At 43.5% G+C, this 18,300-nt stretch overlaps 1 protein-coding gene across 1 annotated transcript in view; it reads left to right on the top strand.

The window, feature by feature from the left end:
- The first annotated feature begins 18,088 nt into the window (after window positions 1-18,088).
- The window catches only part of MYO15A (myosin XVA), a 106,115-nt gene continuing 105,903 nt past the window's right edge, over window positions 18,089-18,300 (top strand). Inside the window, exon 1 of the mRNA XM_066577864.1 lies at window positions 18,089-18,150. Coding sequence (XP_066433961.1) covers window positions 18,089-18,150 — 62 coding nt within the window. The remainder of the gene's footprint in view (window positions 18,151-18,300) is intronic.

Genomic DNA, 18,300 nt, shown 5'->3' with positions numbered 1-18,300 from the left:
CCACTTGTAGGAATGTCTCAGGGTTCCCATCCATCGCAACAGATGTTACACAGGGAAGAACCCCCATTAGGCAACCGTCTTCAAGAAAAAATACCTTCCAATTCATTTGTTAAAAAATTTGGGCAGTTGGCAGGTAACCAAATGCAGAGGCCAGAGTCTCCATCTTTTTCTATAAACAATAATTTTGGAGCAAGTAGTCATCTTCACAATGACATGAGGAGTGTACCAAAATGGAATCCTGTGTCTTATTCTGGAAACATAAGCCAATCAAGACCCCAATCCTCTCAACCCGGGTTGAAGTCATTAGGTGGTTTTATTTCTGAGTCATTAAACCAAGCAAACCATGGATCCATAAATGGAAGGTCTAGTATTCATCTAAAATTTCGAGGATCTCCAACTTTGGCTGGTGCCAACCATTCATTCCCACAGAATCCACCACCAAGAGATCCATATATGTGGCATGGTGTAGAAAAGCATCCAACAGAATACTACAATGGTGACTTTGAAGATGATATGGGAAGATATGCTGTCGTCATGCCCCAAAGTCACCAGATGGAAAGCTTTAGAGGTCGCGGTAGTCTACGGAATCGGCCTTGGCCCAGGCACCATGCAGGAAATTTCCATGAGATGCCCGGGACGTGGTCATCTGAAAAATCCATGCATATGCCTGGATCCCTAAGAGGAGGCTCACGGAGGGCCAGGGAAAAGGTTGCCAATTATCTTACACATGGCAGCACACGAGCTCCAAAAAACTGGCAACATATGGTTCACTCAAGAGGGAGGTCTCCGATGAATAACAAGGTACGGTTACATTTTTATATTTGTTTGATGTGTTTTATACAACCCGATAATGGACATAAAAATATATAGGAAAATCAGCATAATTATATAGATTAGTGTTTCCCAACTCCAGTCCTCAGGGACCACCAACAGGTCATGTTTTCAGGATATCCTATGGTAAGAAACCCGGTGACAATGTCTGAGGCACCGACAAATATTACATAACCTGTGCAATACTGAGGAGATCCTGAAAACATGACCTGTTGGGGGTCCATGAGGGCTGGAGTTGGGAAAAACTGATATTCCTTTCTTCCTTTCTCTTTCTCTCTCCTTCCTTCTTTTCTATCTCTCTCCTTCCTTCGTTTCTCTTTCTCTCTCCTTCCTGCCTTTCTCTTTCTCCTTTATTTCTCTCTCCTTCCTTTCTCTTTTTCTCTCCTTCCTTCCTTTCCCTTTCTCTCTCCTTTCTTTCTCTCCTTCCTTCCTTTCTCTTTCTCTCTCCTTCCTTCTTTTGTCTGTCTTTCTCCTTCCTTCCTTCTTTTTTCTTTCTCTCTCTCCTTCCTTCCTTTCTCTTTCTCTCTCCTTCCTTTCTTTCTCTCTCTTTCCTTCCTTTCTCTTACTCTCTCATTCCTTCCTTTGTCTTTCTCTCTCCTTCCTGCTTTTCTCTTTCTCTCTCCTTCTTTCCTTTCTCTTTCTTTCGCCTTCCTTTCTTTCTCTTTCTCTATCCGTCCTTCCTTTTTATGTCTCTCTTCTTCCTTCCTCTCTCTTTCTCTCTCTCTGTCCTTCCTTTTTCTGTCTCTCTTCTTCCTTCCTTTCTCTTTCTCTCTCCGTCCTTCCTTACTTCTCTTCTTTGTCCGTCCTTCTTTCTTTCTTTTCTCTCTCCTTCCTTACTTCCTTCCTTTCTCTCTCTCTCTCTTTCTCCCTTCTTTCTTTTCTTTCTCTCTCTCCACATTTCTCCCTTCCTTCTCTCTTTCTTTCTTTTGTATCTACCTTTAATTTAGCAATAAATAAATAGACAGAGGCTTTCAGTAAACTTTGGTTAACCCCGCAACTGAAAACTTGCCTTGTGTAAAGCTGTTCCAGTTCTTGGTTGTTCCTTTGAGAAGTCTAATCTCTGCCCTCAATCCACCTTGGTTATCAGTTTCAATCTGCTATGATTTGACAGGAGCACAAAGCTCTGTGATTTCCCTCATAATACAGCACATAAAGGAAAGTCTAAGGGAGATTATAGGCCGGGCACTGATCCCCACAACACAAAGAGATTTATGCAAATGTGGAGAAATGATCCCGACCTAAGTCACGGCCTTAGAAAGGAGCGGAGATATTTAATTAGGAAATGGATGACATGAGGTTTTGGCAGCTCTGTGGATGCTGGGTTCATACAAGGGGAACATGGAGACTTCATTACTGATAGTTACATTAAGGCCGGGCTCACACGACCGTATGTGTAAAATCCTGCGTGAGTCTTGCAGGGTCTTACCCCTACGGAGCTGGCGGTAAGCCGGCCCACGCACGCTGTCATCAGTGGTCTTCTGTCTTTGATTAATTTAAACTTTTGCTCTGTTGCTTCGCAGCAGCGCACATCAGGGCCGCCCATACGCAGTATAATGTAACACACCTATAGAGTATAATAGTCTTTCTTGTGCGTAATAAGCGACAAAATAGAACATGTTGCGCTCTTTTTTTTTACGCTTGCGTATTATGCAAGGCATACACGCAAATGTGAGCGAAACAGCATAAGCGATGTATTTGTTTGCCTGCGAATTACCGCATATCATCTCGAGCGTAATACACAGTAAACCTACACTCCTTTGAGCTCAGTCTAAATACATATAATTGTGTATGCACAGCTGGTATAAGTTATACATCTCCTGTATATAGTGATATGCACCATGCTGGTATAACCTGGGTATCATCTCTATATAATTATATATGTACAGTCAGTATATGTTATATATCTCACTGTATATAGTGATATGCACCATGCTGGTATAACCTGGATATCATCTCTATATAATTATATCTGTACAGCTGGTATACATCCTGTATATAGTGATATGGACCATGCTGGTATAACCTGGATATCATCTCTATATAATTATATCTGTACAGCTGGTATACATCCTGTATACAGTGATATGAAACATGCTGGGTATCTCCTCTATATAATTATATATGTACATCTGGTATAAATTATACATCTTTTAATATATAACGATATGGACTGTGCTGGTATAACCTGGGTATCTCATGTATATAATTATATATGTATATCTAGGCATACATTTCCCTGTATATAGTGGTTTGGTGCATGCTAGTATAACCAGGGTATCTCCTATATATAATTAGATATGTTCAGCTGGTGTAAGTATATATATAACCTGTACATAGTAATATGGAGCGTGCTGGTATATCCAGGCCTGACAAGTGCCTTATATAGTGGGAGGATAATGTTCTCATCCCTCACCCCATACCTCTTTTAATGCACCCCAAGACTTTATTTGCCTTTGCAGCAGCTGACTGGCATTGGTTCCTCCAGTTTAGTCTACAATCCACTAGTACCCCCAGGTCTTTTTCCATCTCCCTTTTCCCTAGCAGTACCCCATTAAGTGTATATTGGTAACATCCATTTTTGCTGCCCATGTGCATAACCTTACATTTATCAATGTTGAACTTCATTTGCCATTTTCTACCCAAGCCGCCAGCTTATCTAGGTCCGTTTGTAGCCATACCTTGTCCTCCGTTGTATTAATTGTCTTGTATAGTTTTATATCATCTGTAAATATTGATATTTTACTGTGCAGCCCCTCTATCAGGTCGTTGATAAATATATTGAACAGAATGGGTCCTAATACTGAACCCTGTGGCCCCCACTAGCGACAGTGGCCCAATCAGAGTACGAACCATTTATTACCACCCTCCGCTTTCTGTCTCTGAGCCAGTTCTTTACCCAGATACACATGTTTTCACCCAATCCGAGCTGTCTCATTTTATATATCAGCCTATTATGTGGCACGGTGTCAAATCCTTTAGAGAAGTCCAGATATACAAGATCAATAGACTCTCCCAGGTCCAGCCTAGAGCTTACTTCATCGTAGAAGCTGATCAGGTTGGTCTGACATGATCGACCCCTCATAAACCCATGCTGGTGAGGAGTTATTCCATTGTTCTCCTTGAGGTATTCCAGGATTGCGTCTCTCAGAAACCCCTTGAATATTTTTCCAATTATTGAAGTAAGACTTACCGGCCTGTAGTTACCAGGCTCTCTTCTTAACCCCTTTTTGTATATTTAAAGAAATAGGGGTAAGAATTGTGCCTTGTGTTTTTGTATTGTTCAACAATTGAACAAAAACGGTGAAGGTGAACTCACCTGGTGCACGATGGGTTAACCCTGCCCAGGGGAATCACCACCGACACCCTGTGTCCAAGTCAGCATGTAGAAAACTTTCTTTGTCCACGATCCAATAGGTTTGGAGAGACGTCTGGAGCTAGAAAAGCTATCCGGATAACCAGATCCTCTCAATAGAAGACAGCCAAAATGATAACATAGCCCTGCGCTCAAATGGACTATAGAAGCACTCTTATACGTATCTGGGTGCAGTGCATGGAAACCTACTATAGGTTTATTTAACAAAGAATTTGCTTATTGCCACGCTTTTCGGCACTACTTTGTGCCTTTTTCAAGCAAATAATACATATAGTTCATACAGGCATATATATATTAAAAAAGACTTACAACAAGGCATCCGTCACGAGTGCTCCAAGCTGCACAATGACGTAATCATCAGGCAGGGGTTTTCTTCTACAACACCGGTTGGTCACATGACCTGACTATGGAACGCGCCGTGCGTTCCAATTTTTCACTTAGCTTTATTGATTGTGATCTTTGTGGATTGATAGCTTACACAACCAGTCTTTGTCTAATACATTACAAGCATAAATAATGTATATTAAAACCTCATGTGTGGAACTAAATATTAGTCTTATAATAAAATAGTAAAATGGATTCAGAAAACATAATTATAATATATAATAATAAAAATGTGATGTAATATGATGACACAATAATCTAGATGCTAACATTATCTAGCTCAAAATTGACTACAGGATTTTCATAATATGAATATTTGGGATAAATGAATTCTTTATGAAGTATTGGAATATAATTTAAAAAAAAATATATTGCAAAATTAAATAAACTCCAATACTTTCTGTTCACAAAGATCACAATCAATAAAGCTAGGTGAAAAATTGGAACGCACGGCTCGTTCTATACTCAGGTCATCTGACCAACCAGCTTTGAAGGAGGACCCCTCCTCGATGATTATGTTATTGTGCCTTTTTGTATATTGGAACCACATTGGCAATACGCCAATCCAGTGGTACAACCCTGGTCTCAATAGAGTTCCTAAATACAAGAAATAGCGGCCTATCACCTCACTTAGTTCCCTTAGAACCTTTGGGTGTATTCTATCTGGGCTCGGCAATTTGACGATTTAAATTTTTTTTTTGCCAACTCTGCACTTCCTCCTGCGTTAGGCAGGTGATATTTAGTGGGGGTGGGGGGTTCACCTTATCTCCCTGCATCTCGTGTGACATTTCTTTTTCATTTGTGAATACACTTGAGAAAAAACTATTTAATAGATTCGCCTTCCCCTCATCACCTTCTATCATTTCTCCTGCATTATTTGTTAAAGGGCCGGTGCTTTTAGTTCAAATCCTTTTAGCATGTATATAATTGAAAAATAGATTAGGGTTATTTTTGCCCTCTTCGACAATCAGTCTTTCTGCCTCCTCCTTGGCAATTTTTATCTTTTCTTTAGGGCTCCCACACACTTGCGATTGCGTTTTTTGTTAACGCGATTGTCAATGGGACTTTCTAATGTTAAAAACGCAACGCAATGCAATACACCAAAAATGCAGTTACGTGCGTTGCGTTTTTTTACAATAGAAAGTCCCATTGACAATCGTGTTAACAAAAAACGCAATCACAAGTGTGTGGGAGCCCTTATATATTTGTTTTTTTTTCCCTTTATTTTTTGAGTGCTTCTTCACTGCCTTCTTGTTTTAGTAATTTAAACGCATTCTATTTTTCAGTTATTGCCCCCCTTACAGTCTTGTTGAGCTACATTGGTTTCCCTCTATTTGTATTTCTTCTGTTTTTGAAGGGTATGAACTGCTCACATGTGGTATTTAGGACGTTTTTAAACTTCTCCTATTTGTCACCTGTACTGTTATTTTTGAGGAAGTTGTCCCATTTAATGTTGTAATTCTGAGCTAAACAAATTTTGCCTTACTAAAGTTCAGTTATTTTGTCGCTCCCTGGTAAGGCTTTCTATTGAATAACAGCTGTAAATTAATTATATTGTGGCCGCTATTTCCCAAGTGGCCCTCAACCTGCACCCCCATGATTCTGTCTGGTCTGTTGGTTAATAATAAGTCCAGAGTGGCCCTCCCTCTAGTTGGCTCCTGTACAAGTTGGATAAGGTAGTTATCTTTAATTGTTCTCAAGAACTTTTTGCCCTTGTGAGATTTGCAGGTTTCAACTTCATATCAGGATAAATAAAGTCCCCTCATAATAATTATCTCATTGAGGTTTGAAACCTTCTCTATTTGCCTTATTAATAAATTTTCAGTTTCTTCTGTTATTTTTGATGGCCACAGAAAACTCCTATCAGTATTTTATTACTCTTTCCTCCCTGTATTTCTACCCATAGAGATTTCACATGTTCTTCTCTTATAATTATATCTTCTCTTAGCCTTGACATTAAGTAGGATTTAGCATACAGATATACCCTTCCTTTCTGGATCCCACGATCTCTTCTGAAGAGAGCGTGTAACCATGCAAGTTCACCGCCCAATTGCATTTATCATTAAGCCATGTTCCCGTTATTCCTACTATATCATAGTTGTCTTCAGACATTCTCACTTCAAGCTCACCCACTTTATTGATCAGACTTATTGCATTCGTTATGATACAGTTTATACAGTTGGGGTTATTATTTGTATTTATTATGCTACTTATGGTCCTATTAGCTGCTTTGTCAGTTCCAACTGTACTAACTCCTCCCCGTGCTTGACCCCCCTCTTCCATTCCTTAATCCCAGAACTCCGTCTATACTGTCTTTCCCACTATTTTTTGTTGCCCTCCCCCCCACGTCCTAGTTTAAATGCTCCTCCAACCTTCTAGCCCTCTTCTGCACCAGCACAGCTGCACCCTTCCCATTGAGATGCAGCCCGTCCCTGTGGTAGAGCCTGTAGCCAACAGCAAACTCAACCCAGTTCTCCAGGAACCCAATGGCATCCCCCTCTTTTGCCAACTTTGCCAGTTCAGGACTGGTTCCCTTCCCTCTACCCCTCCTCCTGTCACCCAGCTAGCTGCCTGCTCATCCTGTTCTCCCAAACTACCATCCACCCCCACTTCTACCCCAGCGAGTGCCCCCAGTGAGCTGCTCCTCTACTCCTCCCTCTCACTGGTGTATGCTCTCTCTGGCTGGCTGCCAGAGAGAACTCCGGGACCCGTTCCTCTTCTCCTGACTCCTTTCTCCCCTCCGGATGGCTCCTCCAGCGGCTCCCATGCCGGTTCTTCTGGCATAATGCAATACATCCCTGCTCCACTGGTTCCTTCTTGACATAACTTCCCTACATATATAGTGGTTTGGAGCATGCTGATATGACCTAGGTATCTCCTGTATATAATTACCGTATATACTCGAGTATTAGCTGAACCGAGTATAAGATGAGTCAATAAGTTTTACCACACAAAACTGGTAAAACTTATTGACTTGAGTATAAGCCTAGCTATACTCAAGTATATATTAAAGGGGTTGTCCCGCGCCGAAACGGGTTTTTTTTTAATTCAATAGGCGCGAGACAAACCCAAGGGATGGGTTAAAAAAAAAAAGGTTTAGTACTTACCCGAATCCCCGCGCTGCGGCGACTTCTTACTTACCTTACCAAGATGGCCGCCGGGATCTTCACCCACGATGCACCGCGGGTCTTCTCCCATGGTGCACCGTGGGCTCTGTGCGGTCCATTGCCGATTCCAGCCTCCTGATTGGCTGGAATCGGCACACGTGACGGGGCGGAGCTACGAGGACCAGCTCTCCGGCACGAGCGGCCCCATTCAACACGGAGAAGACCGGACTGCGCAAGCGCGTCTAATCGGGCGATTAGATGCTGAAATTAGACGGCACCATGGCGACGGGGACGCTAGCAACGGAACAGGTAAGTGAATAACTTCTGTATGGCTCATAATTAATGCACGATGTACATTACAAAGTGCATTAATATGGCCATACAGAAGTGTATAACCCCACTTGCTGCCGCGGGACAACCCCTTTAAGTAAAAAAATAAAACGCAATGCTCACCTCCCAGCCGGCGTCTGTGTCCCCGATGCAGTGGTCTCCCCGGCGGTGCAGCAAGCTGCTTGAGAATTCGCCCCGCTGTCATCTCCCTGCTCGGCTTTGAATTCCCCCGCCATCAGCACTGTGTAAGTAAGCGCTGTGATTGGATTGAGCACCGCTGGGGAGACCATTGCGCTGAGGACACAGACGCCGGCTGGGAGGTGAGTATTCCTTTTTTTTTACCTCACTCGAGTATAAGCCGAGGGGGGCTTTTTCAGCACAAAAAAATGTGCTGAAAAACTCAGCTTATACGGTATATATGTACAGCTGGTATAAGTTATTCATCTACTGTATACAGTGATATGGACCATGCTGGTATAACCTGGGTATCTCCTGTATATAATTATATATGTACAATTGGCACAAGTTATACATCCTCTATATAGTGATATGGAATGTGCTGGTATAACCTGGGTATCTCCTGTATATAATTATAAATGTACAGCTGGTATAAGTTATTCATCTACTGTATACAGTGATATGGACCATGCTGGTATAACCTGGGTGTTTTCTGTAAATAATTATATATCTACCGCTGGTATAAATGAGATATGTATACTCATGTACATTATATTTTGATATGATGCAGCTCTGGGACTGGTACATGGTGAGATTTACTATAGTTTATGCATCACCGTGTTACTGGTTGATTTTAACCCTTCATTTGGCATACTATGTACTAATTATATACCTTCTAGATCAAGACAAATTCTCAGTGTACTAAATTATATAATAACTATTATTGGTCTATAGAGCTCTTTGGTATTAGAGGTTCTAACGGTTTATTAGCTCTATATATGCCAAATCTGTAGGGTGTGTCAGTATATAGAAAATCACTGCTCATGCTGTAACATCTACTAAAATTCCTTAAATCCAACTGTCCCCAAATAAACACAAAAAAGTCTAGAATTTTAAATATTCTGGATCAGAGGCGTAACTTGAAGCTTCTGGGCCCTGATGCAAAATCTATAATGGGGCCCCAACTATAATGCTTTATTCATAGTACTGAGCTCCCTATATGGAGAAGAGAGGCCTTATGGGCCCCCTAAGGCTCCTGGGCCCGGGTGCAACCGCATCCCCCTATAGTTACGCCCCTGTTCTGGATTATCAGAGGGACACAGAGGAGGAGATGGAATCTACTTTTAGAAGTTGAGATTTTAGCATGAAATATGTCTAATAATCTGGATTATTGGGCAATGATGTCCCAGGCACAAACTTCATATTATCCGAATTGTTAGATTAGGGGGTGATGGATTAAAGGACTTTTATTATACATGATTTTGGTGCATTTTTTAATCACTTGAAAAAGAATAAAAAGAAGTAGTTTTTACAAAAAATGATATTGCTTTATCAGTGGCCGAATCCATCCAGTTTTGAGAAACATGCGCCAAAATAACAACAGTAGTAAACAGAGTCGGACATTAACTAAACCCTACATCAATACGAAACTTCATTTATAAGAAGCAAATACAATATTATTGAGTCTCATTTGGTAACATGGTGCAATATATATAAATATAAAGCAATGAGCACAACGACAGAACTAAAAAGGATGCCATAATATGCCAGTACACCCTGAGACCCCCATTGGGTAGCGCGTTGGAGCTTTAGTGATTGTCGTAGTGTAGATTCCAATAGCTGATAAAATCGTTATGCAACAATATTGGCCCCTGCGGACAGGAAGCTTCTTGTAGAGCTGCAGATTAGATGGAGGTGCTGACAGGTTCTGATCAGCTGACAGGAAGGGGTCATCGATTCATGCTGCTTGTGCCAAATTTTGACCTCCCATCAGCAACAGAAATCTGGGTCCATCTGACCAGGAGATGTTTTTCCGCTGCTCAGTGATACAAGTTTTGCGCTCTTTTGCCCCGCTGGAGTCTCACCTCTCTGTTTTTCTTAGACACAATGGTGCTGGAACTGGTCGTCTGCTGTTATAGTCCATCCATGGTAAGAGACGAAGAGTTGTGTAATCAGACATATTAGTTGGAGCGCCAGCGTTGTATTCGGCTGCTCTTGATTGTGCAGTGCCTCAAAACGATTCCTGATATCTGACCCCTTTTACTGGATGTTTTTCACTGATCACACCATTCTGGCTGTACTATCCACACCATTACATGAGAAAACTCCACGCGGTTCGCAGTGCCATCCCAGCCCCGGCTAGTCTGGCGCCGATGACCAGACCTCGTTGGAAGTCGCTCAGATTGCTGGATTTTCCTATCTGATGTGGATTCACACTGAAACTGTTCCACGGAAAACTTGTGATGTGAATTTCCATACAGGAAAGCGCCAATTGTGTAAGGGACTGTGTCGTTAATAAACTGGCCATTCAGTGTACTTCTATCAGTAGTGGAGGGCAGAGGACTAGAAGGAGTCTTGGACCTTATTGTTTAATTTACAGGTGCTTAAATTACTTCAGCACCCCAATTTCCTAGACAAATACAAGTAGGACCTATGCAAGGTAGAAATAGTGTCCTGCTTAGTACAGAGCCCGAGGGGCGGGGCTTGACACATGAAGTCTCTCTTTGCTGTTCTTGAATCCTTGTCTCATGCTCCGCCCCCTGAGGTCCTAGGCACAACAAAGTGTAAAAACTTAGTCCAAAGTATTCTTTTAAAGGGACAACCCGTTTTTTTTACACCCTATTAGGCCTTAGTCAGACGGGCGTTTTTTCGCGTGATTTGCGGATCGCATGACGGCTGCCGGGAGCAGGTGAGTATATATATTTTTTTTATTTTAACACATTTCTGGATGAATTGCAGGGAGGGGCTTATATATTTAAGCCCTTCCCGACAATTCATCCTGCGCTCGCCAGCAGCCTATTGCTTTCAATGTAGCCGGCTGTATTGCCGACTCCATTGAATTCAATGGGCAAACATCGTTCTTCTCTGCCACAGCTGTTACAGCTGTGGCAGAGAAGAATGATTTGTCTTCTATATGTTCTCAATGGGGTCGGCGCTGCTGCCGCCGGCCCCATTGAGCACATATAGAGAAGAGAACAGGAATCGCAGATCGCAGATAGGTGCGATCTGCGATTTCTGTTCTATAATTTATCGGACGAGCGCATAAAAAGCGCTCATGTGTCCGATACCATTGCAAAGCAATGGTTTTAAAAAATCGCCGGACGCATGCGCAAATCGGGCGAAAACACGCCCGTCTGACTAAGGCCTTAGGACGTATGGATGTCATAGAGGGGAAGAGTGGAGAATTGTTGCAAACAGTACCACCTACTTTGTTGGGTGCAGTGGAACCAAGTATTTATTACATAGTCACCCATTTACTTGAATCACTGTAATACAATACGGGTGGCTGCTAAAGCCCCCAGCTGTAGTCAAGGGGGTTTCACTAGTCACACTCACAGAGATCATCTGATCGTCAAGCGCCTTTGATTTGAGGAGGGATTGTGCAGATAGCACAACCCCTTTAAAGAGATATGACTTGTAGATACGGACTGGACCCACACTCTCAAGCAAAATGGCCCAAACTGGAGATCCAAAGAAGCCAAAAACGATTGCACCATGTTATCAAATGGTCTCAGGCAGGATCTTCAAACTCAAGGAGCAACTAAGCTGTGATGACACTGCATGCAAAGTTTTACTTGCTCCTGAGTGACAGAGGATGAGCCTTTAAGGAGTCTGAATATTAGGAATGCTCTTGGGTATGTGAAGCCCGCTGCGTTCTGTGGTGACAACTGGAAAAATCCCCTGCTCATTCCATACATCTTAAAGGGGTTTTCCAAGGAAATACTGTCCTCAGGATAGTCATCAATAGTTGATCGTCTGGGGTCCGTCACTCAGGACCACTGCTGATAGGGCGTCAGCTGTCAGCGCCACATTACACCGCGGTACGAAGCGAAAGCTGCTGCCCCGACCCCTGCGCAGTGGCTGGTGCTTGTAACTGCTGACTGGGGTCTCATTAAAGTTATTGGGACCTGCACCTGCAGTTACGAGTGCTGGCCACTACATGGGGGTATCCCTGTGTACTGCAGCACTGACAGCGGGCGCCCAATCAGCTGATCATCAGGGTCCTGAGTGGCGGATCCCAGCTGATCAACTATTGGTGACCTATCCTGAGGATACATCATCAATAGTATTTCCCTGCTTTTATAAATGGAAGCATGTAATTCTACAAAGTTGTCAGCCATAATTCTCTTAAAGGGGCATGCCATTTGTCCACAACCATCATTCTTTGCACTGCATGTTAGCAGAGGGTTGATTGAGCATGCACTGGGTAGGTAGATTCTGCTAAAATCCAGCAGGTCACATGGGACGCAAGATCCGTACAGCTAATTGAATTCTTTTCTTCCATGAAGTTTTTCTTACATTTCATTGTTCCGTTGCTTTGTTAAATGTTATTTTTCCAAGAGTGACAACAGGAAGTGGCCACCATTACTACTCCTATACACTATCCTACCAAAAGTAATTGGGCACCTGCACAAGAATGAAAAGTAGTACTTGTTTCCATATGTTACTACTTATTGGGGCTCCTTTGGCCCTAATGACGTTGGATACTCTCTGTGATATACTTTCTACTAATGTCTGATACACTTCAGCTGGTATTTCCCTCCATTCATCCTGCAAACATCTGGTGAGTTCACTCAAAAAAAGATGAACACTGCTGAGATTTCCTGATCTGATGTTCCAGTTCATCCCAAAGCTGTTCAGTAGGGTTCAGGTCAGACTCTGTACAGGCTGGTCCAATCGTGGAACATCCATATCCTCAAATCAACCTAAAACAAGGGACGTTTGTCTTGTTGGAAGTATGGCCGACCATTCCCAGAGTATTACCACATTATTGTCTAGAATGTCAGAGTTCACCTCCGAGTTCATGTTTCTTGTTACTACAACCAACGAGACCATGCTATGTAACACATTCCCAGACCATAACGGAACCTCCGCCGTACTTACCTGTTGACACAACACACTCAGGTAAAAGGTGTTCCCCATCATCCTCCACACCCAGGTACGGCCATCTGATGTGAAGATGGAGAGTGGGATTCATCACTCCATAGAACGTTCTTCCATTGCACCATTGTAGACAGGCTGATGCATTGCGCTACATGATGGACAGCTTGTGTGCAGCGGCATAACCCCTATATCTCATAGAGTGCAGTTCCCGTCACCAACTATGGCTGACACCTCCAAGGGTCTGCATCTTATGTAGCATGGCTTAGGACACATGACATACTAATAAGAGTCCATTCTACTGATACGGGGGTCCAAATACTTTTGGTAGGATAGTGTAGAAGTTGTACTTTTTACTTATTTCAGTCTTCTGGAAGCAGAAATCTGCCCTGTTATGCAGTGACACTCTGCTGGTCTCTTTATCGCTGTCGACTACTACTACAAAGATGTAATGACGGTCTTTTCTTGTTGTTACTACTGGAAACACAGAAGGAAGAAATGGCTATAAGTAAGTAATGGCTGAAAATAATCTTCCGAAACTTTAATGAAGAACCATTTGAAGGTGTAAGTTTTATGTGTTGATACTAATGATTTTTAAATTCCAGGTGTATATACTCCTTTAAGAGGATATGTCGTGCCCTTGGTTCATGGAGGCCAGCTGCATAGCTTTGGAGCTGTGGGCCCGCTCACTCTATCACAGCTGTTCCTTTGTTACTATTCCCCTCCATCTCCTTGTTCTGAATCCAAATAGATTTGGCTCTTGACGCTTCGAATCTGTCAAGTAGGCGGTCCCAACTGCTTACCTTCAATGAATGATGTCAGATTAGGCTGGGTTAGGCTGCGGAATTTCCGTGCAGACTTTCTGCACGGAAATTCCACCCGTGGCTTTTTATCCTGGGATTAACCAGCAAAGTGCATCTCATCCACACGCTGCGGCAAATCCGTTGCGGCCAAGCCGCACTGAAATTGACATGCTGTGCAGAATTCAAAGAAGTGGCATGTCAATTATTTCCCTGTTTCCATGGCGGCTGCTTTCCTCTCTATAAGGATACTACAGACCTTTTGACACTGCAAATCTCGCGGTATCTCTGTGCCGTCATTCTGCAAGATTTTGGTCTCGTGTGAAGCCAGCCTTACAGAGGGAATAGGTACAAAAGAAAAACTTCTATAGAGTAAGCAGGGCAGCACCTGCACAGCTATGCAGCTGGCCCTGTTGACCCGAGAACATAACAGGTCCTCCATAAGGGTGCATTCACACGGGTGAGAGCGAGTCGCACCCGACTCACATCTCACTGCACACGAAAATAGAACCCGCTGCAACTTTTCCATCTCCTATCATCGCTGCAAGAAAAAAATTGCCCATGTAAAGACATCCATTTCAAAGCTTGCACAGTTTTCTTGCCTATGTGAATGCACTCTAAAAGTGTTTTCACAAGAAGAGACCCCCCCCCCCAGTCTATATGTCCAGTCATTGAAGAGCACTATATTCACCAGGACAAAGATCAACTAATAAAGAGAGGTTCTCACTTATATGGACTCGGCCTGGCTATGTATCATAGACTGGTGGAGTTGGAAGGGACCTCCAGGGTCATCAGGTCCAACCCCCTGCTCAGTGCAGGATTCACTAACTTATCCCAGACAGATATCTGTCCAGCCTTTGTATGAACACTTCCATTGAAGGAGAACTCATCACCTCCCGTGGTAACCTGTTCCACTCATTGATCACCTTCACTGTCAGAAAGGTTTTTCTAATATCTAATTTGTGTCTACTCCCTTTCAGTTTCATCCCATTGCTTCTAGTTTTTCCTTGAGTAGTACTACACGGTCTAACATTTATTGGGATGGGCAACATGTTTCCTTTGTGGCAAGGGAAGTGTGTGGTCAATTGTCAGGTTTTAGGAGTCAGACCTTCAGCAATTAACTGATTACAGGAGTGCCTTCTTTTTAAAAATGGGTTCTTAGTGAAAAGGTTTCGTTCCATCGGCGTTATGGGATTCCATTTACCTGATTGGTTCGGGGAGTAGGAAAACGGCACCCCCTGGCTGAACGGTTCTGTGTTATGTTGAAACCGAAAAGCCCCTGATTGATTATATAGGGTCTGTCCAATTTCCATCCAGCATTTTCCCAGAATTTACTTGCAGCGGTAAATCATCCTGTTTTCTAGTGGAAATCAATGACGGAGGTTCCGAACAGAACCTCCGACGATGATGTGAACAAACCCTAAGGAGTGCAGTGCTTGTGTGCCATTAGTTTCAGACAATCCTACTCTGGCTTCTCAGCAGGAACTCTTACTAATCTGGTACAAAGTTCACCACAAAAGCACAAAAAGCTTTAAAACATTCAGAACACAAGAAAGTTATAGAATGTTAAGAAGACTCTGGTAACTTTCTTACATTTTTGTTGCTTCATCTAAGATGCAACCCATGAGAAGCCCCCAGAACACTGGACCGAGCCAAGAGCAGGATGACAATGGGGTCCAGGATATGACGCAGCTGGAGTGAGTATCACTGAGTGTCCAGAATATATTCTAGCGTTGTCATGTGTGCTGTATATACTTTCTGTATTAAGGTTCACATGTGGATTGAACCCCCAGATAAAAGAATCATATTATGGACTTGTAACTTAGTAATTCTCGTACCTCACAACTTCAAAGAATAAAAAGAGGCACAATCTCTGCAGCACACATGGCAGCAATTTCTTTTTAAAGATAAGGTACATATCTAACCCTGCCGCACCTTACCCTCTCAATTAGCGTCACTCTGGTCCCCTCAAAATAATGATGGCCTTCTGTGACCTTTCAAAGTAATAATGCCACTCTGTCACCCTCAAAGAAATAATGCCCCCTCTATACCCCTACAACCAGTGCCCCTCTGTGCTCTTCAAAGTAATGGTACCACTCTGAATTCCTCAAGGTAATAATGCCCGTCTGTGCCCTTTCAAAGTAATAGTGCCCCTCTGTGCCCCTGTCGCAGGTGTTGCTGCAACGCAGGTTCAGGATGGCGCAGCAGCTGAAAGACGAAGACAGAGGTCAAATTTTTTTAGCTTAACATAATCTTTACACTCAGACAGTAAAGTTTAACCCTTTGCAATCCAATTTTAGATTCAGGGTTTCCTAGGGGGCTTTCGCTTTCTGCCATTATACAAAGGCGCCATCTGCTGGCTAGAGCCAGTACTGTGGTACGTGACATGCTGGAGAGGTCCCTGACAACAGAGCGGCCAGTAATCTACAGTAAGAATACCCTGCCAGACATCTTCTGACATCGGAGCTGTATGGCCTTCAATCAGAATGTCTTTAGACGTCAGACAGTGGATTGGAAAGGGTTAACTAGCTTAGCATCAAAGAGTTTTCGTACTTGAGTATTACGGGAATTTAACCGTAAGTCACATATAACATGTATCCCCACTTGTCTGTATCTGGGGATCACTTCGGCGGGACAAGACACTTCGGACTTTCTCATTACTCAACTCTGTCCACGTAGTGCTCCACATTCATCATCATACTCCATACTATTGCTCGAAGGTCCACGGTATGACTAACCTCGCGGCCTCATATACCGTAGGTACCAGAGTACATCACTTAATTTCGGAGCTTCGCGTCACTGCGGGCACAATAGGTGCGAACAAGCATCCCACATACATTTTTGTCTAAGATCATCTCATTCTGGCCCATAGTGCTGCCTTATCCCCCGGTACAACAGCTGCACATCGCTTACATACATGTTATCACTTCACATATAGTGCCTCACGTAGCATATCCTGTTGTACTACTGCGAAACATCAAACAGCGTCGTCACACTTCTTACATTACAGTCCCTTTGGGGAGATACTCCCTCAGTCCGAACCTGTCCGTCATTGTCTCTATAGTGTGCGCACGCTAACAGTCGTTGGATCGGTCTTACATTTCTGGCCGCTTTGTCACATCTGAGTTCCTGGTGATGTCATCTTTTCATGGACCGAGTCCACTGCAGGAAGGGAGACTCCCTCTCCCTCCACGCAGCTTGACGGTTTTAGCCCCTGGTCATCAGGCCCTTTCAGTATGGTGCTGTTCCTCCGGCACTGCTCCCCAGCTTGGGGACAGCTGCCACGTCACTGGCCACCCTGTATGTAGCTCCCTACACACACTGCTGATCACTGGCTCTCTCTCTCCCACACAGTGACACAGCTATAAATCTATTTGTAGTGTACTGCAGCTCTGCTAGTGACCGGCGTCACCTGTGAGCCAGGGAGGGCTTAGCGCTCCATTCTCTTCTATTGCATGCAGCCGTTTTTCAAGCGGGAAGGCAGGACCATCCCTTTCAGAACGCCAGTTCTACCAATGGCCTGTTTCTGGGGGCGTTGACATGCATGGAGATGGAACCTCATACAGCCTCAGCTGAGGCTGCAATAAAGTGGCGCCTTATCTCTGCCTCCCATTCCCAGCCTAGTCTCTTTGGAAGGTGAAGAGGAGCTTTTGTTGACAGTAACTGATGCACCCTGACACTGGAACTAGCAAGCGCCCAACAGGTCCTCCCCTCTCCCAGCCACATCTCAGACTGTGAGGGTAGGCAGGGCTTAGCGTTGTTACCGGCAGTTGCTCCCTACTATGTAAGGGAGAGCATGGCAATGCTACAACCTTACACTCTATCAAAGTAATAATGCCCTTCTGTGCCCCTAAAAGTAACAGTGCCATTCTCTGTAGTCTCACAGTAATACAGCCGCCTCTGTACCCCTACAAAGTAATAGTGCCTCTTTGTGCCCCCTATAAAGTAATAGTGCCTCTCTGTGCCCTACAAAGTAATAGTGCCTCTCTGTGCCCTACAAAGTAATAGTGCCTCTCTGTACTGTGGAAAGTTAGGGTTACTCGCCTATTGGATTGTCATCTTTCGTCAGGATGGTTGGCAAATGTGTAGAAAAGGCTCAGGAGACTTGGAGTTTCTTTAAGTTCTGGCGTCTGCCAACATTTATTACATATGCAGGACAATGCCACAGCTTCAAAAAAAGTTAATTATCCGTACCCCATGAGGGTATGAGTCTAGGGGCGTCTTTCGTGTCAGACTTGGGGCCTTTACTTCAGGGTATGAGTCTAAGGTATGAGTCTAAGGGAGTCTTTCCTTTCAGACTCAGGTCCACACCGGACCTTGGTTTGCAGTCCTTTCAGCTCTACTGAGCTGTCTGTTTTCCTTTTCCCTGAGTATGGCAGGAACTGATCCTTTTATGTTACTTCCTGGCACACCCACA

The sequence above is a fragment of the Eleutherodactylus coqui genome, chromosome 8 (genome assembly GCF_035609145.1).
Source record: "Eleutherodactylus coqui strain aEleCoq1 chromosome 8, aEleCoq1.hap1, whole genome shotgun sequence".
Lineage (NCBI taxonomy): Eukaryota > Metazoa > Chordata > Amphibia > Anura > Eleutherodactylidae > Eleutherodactylus > Eleutherodactylus coqui.
The sequence above is the reverse complement of the archived record's forward strand: the minus strand, read 5'-3'. Positions and strand labels throughout refer to the sequence as shown.